We start from the raw sequence: 14,541 nt of genomic DNA, 5'->3' as shown, positions 1-14,541 counted from the left end.
TGCAGGTAAACATTGAAGAGGACACAGCGCTCATCTGAGCGCTATGGCTTCTTCAGACAGCTAATCATTAGGAGTTTCATCGATCTCGCATATTTCCGAAAAGTGGACAACCCATTTAAAAATTTGTTGTATGAGATTTTGTCTCTCCCCCCCCCCCCCCCAAACATCTTGTCCGTAGCCAGTGATTGTTAACCTCTGGCACTCCAGCTGTGGTGAAACTACGACTCCCAGCATGCTCCATTCATTTCAGGGGAGTTCTGTGAACAGCCAAGCAAGTGTGCATCTTGGTAATCATAGTTTTACCACAGCTGGAGTGCCAGAGGTTAGCCATCACAGCTACAGGCTATCTCTGGTATTGCATCTCTGCTCTGTTCACTACTTTTATATGTTAGGACTACTTGTTTTTCTACTGGATTTTTTTCATATTGGTGAATACTAAACTGTAATTTTATTCTTTGCCTATGATGTTTTTTTTAATGCTTTCAGTTTAAATACAGAGAATACGATACAACTCTTTTTACATAAATGCAAAACATTTCCAAAGCATGGGATCATGTCTAGTCATCTATTTGCCTACCACATTACATACATCTAGTCTGAGTTGCAAAATCAAACACTGTTAATGCTTTCTGCCAGACTGGATCAAATAAAGTTTAAAGAAGATTTCCGGGCCACTAAGAAGTAAAAGGGCATCATTAATTTGAAGAGAGTGAAGGAAAGTGAGTTTCCAAATTGGAGATCGAATTGCTTAGGATCATACTGCTAGATCTGAGCACTGAACTTAATAGACATTTGTGTCTTTCATACTTAAATACCTGTATCCTTGAATCAGTACTTCAGTTCAGTATGTAATAATTTACTTAAAGAGAACCTGTCACCATGAAAATACAATCTTGATCTGCTGCCAGCATGTTATAGAACAGGAGGTGCTGAGCACATTGATCTATAATGTTATGGAAATGCTACAGCAAAACCTAATGTATTTATTACAATCTCTGCTCTTTCTGAACCCAGTAGCCATCTTGGCGGTCTTATCAGTGGCAGATATCTCCGTATAATCACTTATACAGGAAACAGAACATGGGCTTTTGGAATTTCAGAATAAAGAAAGGCTTGCACTGTGAAAAGTCTATTACTTGACCACAGGATAGGTGATGCATATTATCCAATTTATCACTTGGGGGTCTGACCACTGGGACCCTCAGCGATCACAAATACAAGAGTTCCCAGAGTCACATCTCCAATGCAGTGGGTAGTGCACAGGTTGATCCACTGCTCTATTTACTTCTATGGGACTGACGTAGACCGTGCTTTGCCAGTACCATACAGACTCTGCCTCAGGGTGTAGAGATATGCTGGAGTGAAAATCTAAGGTCTCTTAGTTCAAGGATTCTGTTCCTCTCAGTTTGTGGAGATAATTGGCACATGAGCAATCAGGAGGCATCGTACAATCATTTTGCATGACTTGATTCATTTTTCATATGGCTAAAAACCTTTGCTTTCAATCTGGCTTTTATTCTACTGATTGGAGCTAGGTTCTTAATCTTGATCATTTGCAGATGTTGGCGACACCTGCTACTTCCTCAATTTGCATAACCTTACGACTTGTCCCTTGTAATGTTGCAATTTCAAAGTTAAGGAGTGTATACAGTATCATCAACTTTGATAAAACAAATGGGCAACTAACAAATACAAATTATCTACTGTGCAAAAGTTTTAGACAGGTGCGGAATAAATACTGGAAACCCTTTGCCGTCAAAACAGTGTCAATTCTTCTAGGTACACTTTCACAGAGGTTTTGAAGGAACTCGGCAGGGAGGTTGTTCTAAACATCTTGGAGAACTAACCACAGATCTTCTGTGGATGTAGGCTTGCCTTGCTCAAATCCTTCCGTCTCTCCAAGTACTCCTAGACAGATTCCCAGACAGATGATTTTCATCAGCTTTGTGGGGGCATGTGATCAATTCCAGGACTCCTTGGTTCTTTTTTTATGCAGAAGATAGTTCTTAATGAATTGTGGTCATTGTCCTGCTGCAGAATAAATTTGGAGCCAACAGATGCCTTTTTGATCGTACTGCATAATGGCTGATGATGATAATGAATCCTGACCAAATCCCTAACTCCATTTGCTGAAATGCAGCCCCAAACTTGCAAGGAACCTCCACCATGCTTCACTGTTGTGTGTGTATATACTCATTATTGCACCGCTCTCCAGCCTACATACAAATATTTCAAATTGTGAGTCCTCCGTCCAGAGCTGGTAAAATTTTTCTGCATCCCATTTTCTATGTTTTCATGCATAGTTAAATCTATTGGGTTTGTTTCCATTGCGAAGGTATGACTTAATTTCTTGCCAGATTTCTCTGAACAGTAGATGGGTGTACCTGGGTCCGACTGGTTTCTGCCAGTTCTGAGCTCACGGCACTGCTGGATACCTTCTGATTTCGAAGTGAACTAAGCATGTTGTGTCTTTCATCTGCTGCACTAAGTTTACTTAACTACTGTCCTCCATGTTGCCTGTTTCTTTTTGCAGCGATACAGGCAAATACTTATCAGTCATGCAATACCATCTGAGAGGTGACTAATTGCCTCCAAATTTATTCTGCAGCAGTAAAAAAAAAACACACACACCATTATCATTAAGAACTATATTCAGCCTGCATCCACAGAAGATCTGTAGTAAGTTGTCCAAGTGGCTCAGTGGTTGGCACTGGTGCCTTGCAGCACTGGGGTCCTAGGTTCGAATCTGACCAAGGACAACATCTGCATGGAGTTTATATGTTTTCCCACATACTGATAGGGAACTTAGATTGTGAGCCCCATTGGGGACAGCGAGTGATGATACGGTCTGCAAAGCGCTGCGGAATATGTCAGCGCTATATAAGTGCGTAAAGTAAATTAAAAAATGTTTGGAACAACTTCCCTGGCAAGTTCCTTCAGAAACAGTATGCAAATCTACCTAGAGGAATTGATTTTGAAGGCAAAGGGTGGTCACACCAAATATTAATTTGATTTAGATTTCTCTGTTCATTCACAAAAAAATAAACTGTTAACGCTTCAATTTTTGAAGGTATTCTTACTTTGCAGCATTTTTCCACACCTGCCTGAAACTTTCGTAAGATACTGTAAATCCACTGAAAAACTGATGACAAACTGAAAACTGTTTATTAGTTTCTCCATCACTCTTTGACCTTGATAAAAAAAACAACTGATATTGGCAGAACCAATTATGAAGACTTGTCAAGTTATGCCTGGTTATGAGTTTCACATTTCCTAGAGAGAAGAAGAAAATGCAAACCTTGGATGTGAACCTAGCCCTAGCAACAAACTTACCTTGTGTCGTTGTGTAGAGAGCGTGCTAGTGATTAACAATACTTCAAAAAATGTGCATCTATCTAAGCATGGAAACCCCATTAACCTTTCGCATTAAATGTGCTTTTGTCCGCAGATTTCTGTTGAAGAACTTGATCGTAATTTGGTGCTAAAAGTCAATAAAGATGCAGTCATGAAAATAGCAGTGGCTGGTGATCTTTTTACATTTGACAAAGGCTTGTACCAGCTAAATTTGACAGTAGGAGGAATTCCCTTTAAAAGTAGTGATCTGATTCAGCCAGTAAGTAAATTTTGATCGCTAAACTTTGTGGGGTGGAGGGGGTTACTGGTTCTCAGAAGAGACCCTGCTTGCCTACTTACTTACAGGCAGTGCACCATGGGGAAAAGGGCATAACTTTTATCTTGAAATGTGTTAATCTGTGTAGAAAGAGATTCCAGTGACCAATAGAATATAAACTCCAGCCTTTATTAAACGTTCATAAAATCCATATTACAAGTTACCTTACCGGTAACAGTTTCCTTTTCATAGTTTAGCTTTGATTTGTTTTTCTTTCAGATGAATCCACGTATGGATGGCTGTATGAGGAGCTGGAACTGGCTGAATGGAGAAGACACCTCTATACAGGAGACTGTGCAAAAGACAGAGAAGATGCAGTGCTTTTTGGTTGCTGGTAGAGGGTCTTTTTATCCAGGAAGAGGATATGCCCTTTTCTTAATTGATTATAGTAAGTAAGGGAAAATTTATGACATTATGAGGATGTTTACAAAAAAAAGTACACTTAAAAACGATGTAATTGTCTGAATAGCGTATTTGGCATACTTTACAATACTATTAAACAAGGAAAAATCTTTTCCACAGCCATTTTTCAGACTAGTTAAGTAATGATAAATAACCAGGTCTATAAATTTGAAATTAGACATAAGTCCATGGCTAGCACCGTTTGTAGTCAGGAATCTGTCAGCACCTTTATGCCGTCCTCTCTTAGGGCAGCATAAGGATGGTGACTGGTACAATGATTCCAGTGTTGTCCCAGTCTATGATGTAGTTTATGATAAATTTATTGGGTATTAACCTCAGTACTGACGTCGTGCTGTGAGAAACAAGTCGTCCTATTAATGAGCTGTGGGGATAGCACTGCTCACCTCTGATGATTGATACATTTCTCATTATTAGTTTTCACTCTATGCATAGTATGTGCTAATCACTATGAGATATACCATACTATAATATACCGTATGAGAGGGCAGCATCTAGATGGTTAAAGATTTTCTTTAAAGAGGACCATGTTTTTTTTTTTTATATCCTAGATAAATACCTTCCCCCCTTCCCCCCCTTAGTATGCTAATACTGAGCATCGGTACAGGGAGGAGGAGGCGCGTTTCTCAATGGGAGTCTCCTTCTCCTGCTTTTTTTTTACCCTGGCTTTGACGCTCTCCGCCCTGATTGGATCGTGGCACAGCCAGGGAGAAGGAGACGCCCATTGAGAAACCCTGGCGTCTCCTCCTCCCTGTACCGATGCTCAGTATTACCATACTGAGCAGGAAAACTGCAGGGGGGCACAGCGGGGAGTAGGAGCAATTTAAAAAAAAAAAAACAGGGGGTGGCAGCATCAGCGGGGAAAGGTACTTGAAAGGTCCTCTTTAAGCTGGCCTCAGACATAAGATGGCCGTCAACCAACACATATTTCCCTGTCTTGCCTATTAACAAATAATCCCAGGCTACCCCCATCCACATTAACTTGTCAGTACAGTCTACTGACATTTAATGTGTATGAGCAGCTTCAGGTTCACATTTAACCAAGGCAACATCTACATAGACTATGTATGTTCTCCCCCTCCTACATACCATAAAATACTGTTAGCTGATCATTGTGTGTGTAAAACTGGGACATTATATTTCACAATGTACGCCCAAGTCTCTGTACAGTGCTGTGAAGTAAAAATGAAATCTGAATGTATCAGACTCTTTCTGACATTTGCCTGATCTCTTCTAGTGCATTTATCTAATGAAGAACAACATAAGTCTAACTGGAGTATAGAGGTCAGTGCGGAGATAAATCCAGCAACCGATACTGGAGTGCTCTTTGCTCTAGTGTCAGAAGACAAGGAAATTCCTCTGTCACTAGCACTTGTCGATTATCATTCCACTACAAAAGTGAAACGGCAGGTAAGAAATGCTTACATAAGTCAGATGGAGAACAAGATAGTGTATGCTTACTTGAGCAGATACTGTACAGAGACCTTGACCTTGTTAGTAAGTTTCATTTTTAAAGTTGTTGAATGCACAGAGGATCGGACTGGCCCACAGGAGAATCCACCAGTGGGTCCCCAGTTCCCTCTTGAATGGCACATGCCACAACAGACTGACTGCACTACCAGTGGAGTAACTAGAGTGTTTTGGGCCCCAGTTCAAACTTTGGATCGGGCCCCTCCCCCCAATTTATACAAAGAGGCGGCAAATGTTTTTACACTAAGCCCAATGCATGACTACACTCACCCAGTCCTAACTAATAAAATCTTGTCCTACCTCATCCAGGGTGTCGCTGGCGTCAGCGTGATACCCACTGGATCCAGAACAAGGTCCCTGGGGTGATAGAGAAAAAAAGAATAATCGCATAAGAAAGGGATGTTGACTACCCCTGTGAAATCGCCAGCAGGGGGCGCTGTGCTGGCCTGTAAGACTGAGCCATGCCAATATATAGCAGGGTAATCTAGGACATTTCCCCTAAGTGCTACCACACAGTACTAATGCCCACATTGTGGCCCCTCACAGTAATAAAGCCCACCTTGTGGCCCCTTCACAATAGTTATGTCCTGCTTGTGGCCCCTCACAGCAGTTATGCCCACCTTTATTCCTGTCACAGTAGTTATGCCCGCTTTTGTGTCCCCTCACTGTAGTCATGCCCAGATATGTGCCCCTCACAGTAGTTATGCCAGATTAGGTGCCCCCTCACAGTAGTTATTCCAGATTAGGTGCCCCCTCAGTAAAGATGTCCACTTTTGTGCCCCCTCACTCTATTGGTTGCCCCCCTTTTGCCTCCAGTCTGCAGCTTTATGAAAAAAAAACACACTTACCTTCTTCCCTGAGGACGCGCTCCCACACTCACATTGCGCTGCAGTCTGTGCTAGAAGCCGATTTCTGGGCTTTCAGCGCTCCTCCCGCAGCCAGCAGCGCAATGTGCGGCCTGCAGGTGGAGCACCGGAGCTCAGAAGAACAGTGAAGCAGGGAGCGGAGAGGACTCTCTGCTTCACTCTGGAGACAACAGCCTGGCAGTGACAAGAACTGCCAGGTGAGTGCATGCCCCCCCCCCGCCTCTGCTCCCCCTCTTGTCTCTGCACCCGGGGCGCATATTTCACATGTTTGAAGAGCGCTCTGACTGGACCTGGCATTGTCACTGTACTTCATGCCGGGCCCCATCAGAGCACTCCCATTACATGTGAGTGCAGCGGGCTCCCTCCCCGGGCCCTCTTCTACCGCGATCGTTACGCCCCTGTGCACTATGCACAAAGAGACAGCGAACAGCATCTCAACTATCCTAGCGTCCATATCAAAAAAGGCTAGATTATTTAGGAAACTAGCTAATTTATTTATATAGACACATCATGTGGCTGAGATGACTTGTAGGTACAGAGGTACAGTCATGTGAAAAAATTAGGACACCCTTTGAAAGCATGTGGTTTTTTGTAACATTTTTAATAAAAGGTTATTTCATCTCCGTTTCAACAATACAGAGAGATTAAAGTAATCCAACTAAACAAAGAAAACTGAAGAAAAGTCTTTTCAAGATCTTCTGTAAATGTCATTCTACAAAAATGCCTATTCTAACTGAGGAAAAAGATAGGACACCCTCACATGTATTCCCTCTTAAATTGGCTCAGATCTCACACAGGTATATCACACCAGGTGCACATAATTAGTAGATCGTTACTCTGCATGTTGAATGAGGCTTGCCCTATTTAAACCTCAGACATTTAGTTTGGTGTGCTCCTGACTGTTGAAGTGAGAGTGAGCACCATGGTGAGAGCAAAAGAGCTGTCAGAGGACTTCAGAAAAAAGATTGTAGCAGCCTATGAGTCTGGGAAGGGATTTAAAAAGATCTCAAAAGATTTTGAAATCAGCCATTCCACTGTCCGGAAGATAGTCTACAAGTGGAGGGCTTTCAAAACAACTGCCAACATGCCCAGGACTGGTCGCCCCAGCAAGTTCACCCCAAGAGCAGACCGCAAGATGCTAAAAGAGGTCTCCAAAAACCCTAAAGTGTCATCTCGAGAACTACAGCAGGCTCTGGCTACTGTTGATGTAGAAGTACATGCCTCTACAATCAGAAAGAGACTGTACAAGTTTAACTTGCATGGGAGGTGTGCAAGGAGGAAACCTTTGCTTTCCAAGAGAAACATCGAGGCCAGACTGACATTTGCCAGAGATAAAGTTGACAAAGACCAGGACTTCTGGAATAATGTTCTTTGGACAGATGAGTCCAAAATTGAATTATTTGGACACAACAGCAGAGGACATGTTTGGCGTAAACCAAACACAGCATTCCAAGAAAAGAACCTCATACCAACTGTGAAGCATGGAGGTGGAAGTGTCATGGTTTGGGGCTGCTTTGCTGCAGCAGGACCTGGTCAGCTCACCATCATAGAATCCACGATGAATTCTACTGTGTATCAGAAGGTGCTTGAAGAACATGTGAGACCATCAGTTAGAAAATTAAAGCTGAAGCGGAACTGGACCATGCAACATGACAATGACCCAAAACATACTAGTAAATCAACCAAAGATTGGCTGAAAAAGAAGAAATGGAGAGTCCTGGAATGGCCAAGTCAAAGTCCAGATTTGAATCCCATTGAGATGCTGTGGGGTGACTTGAAAAGGGCTGTACGTGCAAGAAACCCCTCAAACATCTCACAGCTGAAAAAGTTCTGCATTGAGGAGTGGGGTAAAATTTCCTCAGACCGATGTCGAAGACTGGTAGATGGCTACAAGAACCGTCTCACTGCAGTTATTTCAGCCAAAGGAGGTAACACTCGCTATTAGGGGCAAGGGTGTCCTATCTTTTTCCTCAGTTAGAATAGGCATTTTTGTAGAATGACATTTACAGAAGATCTTGAAAAGACTTTTCTTCAGTTTTCTTTGTTTAGTCGGATTACTTTAATCTCTCTGTATTGTTGAAACGGAGATGAAATAACCTTTTATTAAAAATGTTACAAAAAACCACATGCTTTCAAAGGGTGTCCTAATTTTTTCACATGACTGTAGGTCACAAAGTACCCTCTTTCCCCAGGGACCTGCCTTCTCAAAATCGTTCAGGGGCCTCTATAATCAATCATCTTGTGCGTCTTGCTGCGGTCTGCCGCTGTGCGAGCAGGTAGTATTTGCATGTAGTTATACAGTGGGCCCCTAGAATTCATTTTATTGGTGGGCCCTAGGCATCCCAGTCCGACACGGAGTTCACATGTCATTCTGTATGATGTATAAAGCATTGCCATGGTTTAATCATCTGTTACAAAAAAATGACAAGCATGAGACTGAGTCCAGCATATTCAGGATGAAAGTGCTGCACCCACCTGCTCTCGCCCCCCCGGGCTCGGTGGGGGGTGCGGGGGAATATAAGAGATAGGATATACTTCAGAAGTGTTGCTCTAATGTTATTTGTTTTTCATCTCCCACAAAAAAATGTGCAGACTATGCAGCGTCTGGTTCCTGAGATGCAAACAGACAGGAGTTTGTCTTTGAGGAAACATTCCCTTTCTAAGCTTTTAGCTGCTACCCTTGTAGCAAAACAACACTAGCCAAATAATTAGCTGGTGGATTACATTTTATTTTACAGGATTTGTTCTATATTAACTAATCATCACCTACTGTGTTAGTGAACCAGTTATTGAGCCTCATACACTTGCAGAAAATAAAACTACAAAACAGAAAAAAATGACGTTATTAGGAACCATTTGCAACAGTCACTGTAATGTAAGATTCTTTCCCTAAAGCAAGGCTGAACGAGGATACAAAGTATTCTGAGCAAGACTGGCCCAGTTGTACTGCCAGGCACCAGCATCTCTGACCGATTCCTAGTCCAGATGCTTTGTTTCCAGCGAAAATGAATGGTGACAGATTCTCATTTACAGTGATTGCTACTTTACAATTTTACAAGTGCAAATCTACTTGTACTGGTGAAGATTTCTGTTAGATTATTTTTTTTTAGGTCCTCCTTACTTAAGAAATATCAGAAAAATATACATTTTGGCTTTTTACCTAGGTTTTGGTGCAGGTTTGAGGAGTGACAGCTGTGTTGCTATTTTGTTTCTTTCTATACAGTTCATCATCCTGTCTGTAAAAAACACTGTGGTTTGTCGGCTAGAAGTAAATGTCTGTAATCAAGAACACTCGGTGGAGATATCTGCCAGCAAAGACCACATACAACTTTCCTTTGATGGGACTCTTGGAGAAGTGGAGGTGTTTGAATCGGAACTACAGGCCATTCTTTCCACGTTAAATGACCATATGCAACAGGGAGTGAAGACTTATGTAGGAGGGCTGCCAGGTAGATATGAAAGCGATGGCTCTGCGGGACATATGCTAGTACTAGCTATTACAATTCACTGAAAGATGCTGTTGGAAGTTTAGACATATAATAAATAGGTGCCATGCTCTCTGTTGTATTCATGATGTTATTCTTCTGTCTAGATGTGGAAGTCACTAGTACCCCCGTCACTGCATTCTACCACGGCTGCATGACCATCAAAGTTCAACAAGAGCCCCTGGACTTGGATGAGGCATTTCACAAGCATAATGATATCACCTCCCACTCGTGCCCACCCATTAAGTCTGCCAAATAGTTACATCACACTTTTTTTTTTTTTAACCAAGTATTTTTTTTATACATGTATAAATTATTCAGCAGTATTGTGTGTATAGTTTCGTAAAACACTGAAATGATGTAGATCCTACTGATTTATTTTTTTCTTTTTTTACACCGGGTCAGAAGATTGAGATGCTCCTTTGTTGGTTAAGGATTGTAATATATTGTAAATATTTCAGAAAACTAATGTTAATTACCCAAAAACCTGTGCGGAAAGTTCCTTATGGAGTTTTACTATCAAGGGAGAACTGTGGGAATGTTGTGCAAAAGAGATGCAAAACTGGAAATGTATTATATTTGTAATGGCAAACACGGCTTTTTATTGAACTATTTACAAGTTAAAATAAAAATATTTTAAAAAAGTTTTCACATTTACATGATTTTTTTAACAGAATATACTGTGGGGATTCGCTCTGGTAGTTGAGATAAGCGGGTGCAGTACAGAGGCAAAGTACAAGTTCGTAATTCAAATGTCCATGTTTATTCACACATAAGGTCAAACAAAAAACACTCTTTGCAGGGTTGGTGTTTGTTCACACAGAGTAGAAAGTTTATGCATAACAAAAAACTTCACCTTGTTGGCGGTTCTGCCTACAGCAGTCTAAATGCAGGCTTTAGGTGGTCTGCTCTCCCAACACACGGGTCTCAGCTTTTCAGCTCAGATCACAACACACAAGGTGTTCTCTGCTGCTGAGCCCAGCTGCCTTTTTAAGGATAGCCAGGTTCTGTCAAAACCCAGCCTGGAACGTGGGGAGTAGTCACCCACCCAGCACTTGGACTACTCCTAATAAGAGCCGACCTGGATCGGCTATTTACAGCCATTCTAAATAGCAAAAGTGTCAATCAGCATTAGCTGTCGCTATTACTTCACTGAGGCCAGGAACCTCGGTGACACATGCCTACCATCAATGACGACCCCTTGTACCTGCCTACAATACATACATAAAATATGAAAATGACTCCAACAATTTCACTAAGAAAATACATTTTACTTGGTACCTAGTACTTGTGTGTTGTAAGGAAATTGAAAATTCCTTAGGGCAGTAAGCGCAGTGTCGCTGAAAACAATGTGTTATATTTAGTGTCTTTGCTATACGTAAATGATGTTACTATTCCCAAAAAGCCATTGCGTAGCCAAGGCTTAAAGCCCAGGTTGAGATCTGCTGCCAGTCGTGTGTATCACCAGTATTCAAATGGGTTCATCTCATTACTGTACATTGGATTGAGTCCATGGAAAAGGGGTTTTCTGTTTGGTGTTTAACCACCTCTCGTCTCGCTAACGCCGAAAGGCGTGACTGCGGCGGCTCCCTCAGGTCACACTAACGCCGATCGGCGTCATCTCGTGAGACCCGAAATTTCCTGTGAACGCGCGCTCATAGGAGCGTGCGTTCACAGGATCGCGCAGTTCACAAGTTCATCTGCAGCCTGCCGTCCGCGATCATTGGCTGGCAGGCTGTGGATTTTTTAAATGACCAATCAAAGAGGTATGTCAGACGCTATTTTGAAAATAGCGTCTGATATACCTGCTCCTCTGGTGGTCCCTTTTGCTTGGATCGACCACCAGAGGACACAGGCAGCTCTGTAAGTAGCACCAATCACCACACATACACATTACACATTACCCTGTCACTTTATTAACCCCTTATTAGCCCATGATCACCCATGTTAGACTCCCTGATCACCCCCCTGTCATTGATCACCCCCCTGTAAGGGTCCCTCATCACCGCCAGGTAGTTAGCTACTTGCTAGGTAGTTAGCGCCCAGCCCACCGCACCGCAGTCACTGATTAGTCGCTGATTAGTGTCATCGCTGTCGCTAATCAGCACTAGTACTATATAGTATCTGTAAGTGATCAAGACTGATCGCAATCAGATCTATATAAGTACATTAGGGTCACCTTAGGCTCTACAAAAAACTCAGTGTTCGCCCGATCAGGCCTGATCTTGTGCGCACACTTGCGTTCAGTCCGCTCCACCGCAGTGACATAATTTTTTTTTCCTGATCACTGCAAAAACACTGTAAAATTGCTGCGCCGCTATAAAGATCACTTTTGAGCTTTTGGGATCTTTATTAGCGATCGCAGCTTTACTTCGCAAGCACTCCTTTTTATTAGGTAGGTTTGCTCTTTTTCCTGGGTAGTCTCAGAGGAATACCCCCTAAATTTAGTGAGCCCAAAATGTCAAACAAGGGGTATTCCGCGGAAGAGGCCTACAGGATTCTGGCCGTGATGGATGAAAGTGATGGGGACGCCTCACACACTGAATCCAGTGGTTCAGAATATGAACCTGTAGACAGCAGTGGCACGCTAACCGCTAGCGAAGATGACGAGGTTGAGGTCCCTGCTACGGTCAGGCGCACCCGATCTCATGTCAGGGTTCTGCATACCCCGCATGATGAGCCTCATTTGCAGAAGAGAGGTGCTAGTGCTGATCTTGTTTATGGTGCGGTATACACCAGCAGCGCAGCACATCCTGGACCTTCTACCAGCACTGCCGTATTCCCTGGTGAAGTGGCGAGTACCAGAAGGGCAGTTCAAGCTGGTACGGTGGCACGTGCAGTAACTTCCCCGTCGCAGCCACCGCGTTCACAGGCCCGTAAAACCCTTAGTCTCCCAGAGGTGCTGGCAAAGCCTAATTTGCACTCCCCTGCTTCCGCCGCACCCGTATTGCCCCCTTTAACCGCCCAGTCTGGAGTTCGCGTGGAGACAGCTCATTTAGGATCGGCCCTTCAGTTTTTTTAGCTGTTTTTCACCGCGGATCTCTATGACCTAGTTGTGGCAGAAACCAACCGCTACGCCACACAGTTTATTACCGCCAATCCGGAAAGCTATGCCCAGCCTTACCGGTGGAAAGCAGTCACAGTTTCCGATTTAACATTTCTTTTGGGCCTTCTCCTCAGCATGGGTCTAACTAAAAAAAAAATATTGCCGTCTTATTGGTCTAAAGACCCAATACATTACATGCCCATGTTCTCTGCTGCAATGTCCAGGGCACATTTTGAGGTCATCATGTGCTTTATGCATTTCGCTGACAATAACACCTGTCATCCAAGAGGCCACCCTGCTTATGACTGGCTCCACAAAATTCGGCACCTCATAGACAATTTGTCATCTAGATTTGCAGATGCGTATACCCCTAATCAAAACATCTGCATAGACTAGTCCCTAGTACATTTTACCGGGCGCCTTGGCATCAAACAGTACATCCCCAGCAAGCCCGCCCTGTATGGGGTCAAACTGTAAAAGCTCTGTGAAAGGGCCACAGGCTATACATATAGTTTTAGAGTCTATGAGGGAAAAGACTCAAAACAAGTGCCGGTCGGATGTCCTGACTACCTGTGGAGCAGTGGCAAGATTGTCTGGGACTTGGTGTCACCCTTACTCCACAAGGGGTACCACTTATACGTGGACAATTTTTACTCAAGCGTGGCCCTCTTTCGGCACTTACATCTAGTCGGAATTCAATGCTGTGGCACCTAGTCGCCGGGGCTTCCCCCAACGGCTCGTTAGTACCTGACTTGCACGGGGGGAGAGGGCTGCCTTGTGTGACCAAGAACTGCTCGCGGTGAAGTGGAGGGACAAGAGTGACGTTTACCTTCTGTCCACCATTCACGCAGACAAGACAGTGCAAATTGAAAGGGCAACTGGAGTCATTGTGAAACCCCTCTCTGTCCACGACTATAACCTTCACATGGGAGGGGTGGACTTCAATGACCAGATGTTGGCTCCCTATTTAGTGTCCCGCCGCACCAGACGCTGGTATAAGAAGGTGTCTGTATATTTAATTCAATTGGATGAATATCCTTCCTAAAATTCCAGGAAGAGATCATTTCGGAAATCCTGTATCCAGGAGGGTCCGTGCCCCAGGTCCCTGATGTAGTGAGCTGGCTACATGGCAGACACTTCCCCAGTGTCTATCCTGGTACCCCAACTCAAGGTTCCCCAAGAAAAAGATCTGTCTGTAGCAGGGGTGGAATGAGGCGTGACACCACCTTTTTTTGTCCTGACTGTCCTGACCAGCCTACCCTAAGCATAGGGGAGTGTTTCTGCAAGTTCCGCACACAGGTACACTATTAGTATAGGGATTGCGTGACACAGGACAGGCACACAGGGGTCTTAGGGCCCTTTCACACAGAGCTGCCACAAACCTCTCCTTTCAGCTGGGACAAAGTGCATAATGTACTTCGCCACATCTCTGGGCGATTTGCGCTTTCAATAAAGTTTATAAAAGTTAATGTTCTGTTCAAATGTTATATAAAGTTAATGTTAATAAATTTATTGCGTTGCGGCCTGTTTTTTGTTTTTGTTTTTTACCTTCTAGGTGGACCAAGCGATCAAGCAGCTGCAGCA

General features: G+C 43.3%; 1 protein-coding gene across 3 annotated transcripts in view; it reads left to right on the top strand.

Annotated features, from left to right (window-relative positions):
- The window catches only part of GAS6 (growth arrest specific 6), an 85,094-nt gene extending 74,536 nt beyond the window's left edge, over nt 1-10,558 (top strand). For all 3 annotated transcript variants that reach the window (XM_044287336.1, XM_044287335.1, XM_044287337.1), the window contains 5 exons: nt 3,449-3,613; nt 3,890-4,058; nt 5,328-5,500; nt 9,650-9,875; nt 10,019-10,558. In XM_044287336.1, the coding sequence (XP_044143271.1) occupies nt 3,449-3,613; nt 3,890-4,058; nt 5,328-5,500; nt 9,650-9,875; nt 10,019-10,170 (885 nt within the window). In that variant the 3' untranslated portion in view covers nt 10,171-10,558. The remainder of the gene's footprint in view (nt 1-3,448; nt 3,614-3,889; nt 4,059-5,327; nt 5,501-9,649; nt 9,876-10,018) is intronic.
- Nucleotides 10,559-14,541: the final 3,983 nt, after the last annotated feature.

Source organism: Bufo gargarizans, chromosome 3 (assembly GCF_014858855.1).
Source record: "Bufo gargarizans isolate SCDJY-AF-19 chromosome 3, ASM1485885v1, whole genome shotgun sequence".
NCBI lineage: Eukaryota > Metazoa > Chordata > Amphibia > Anura > Bufonidae > Bufo > Bufo gargarizans.
Note: the sequence above shows the minus strand (reverse complement) of the source record. Positions and strands in the feature narration are given on the sequence as shown.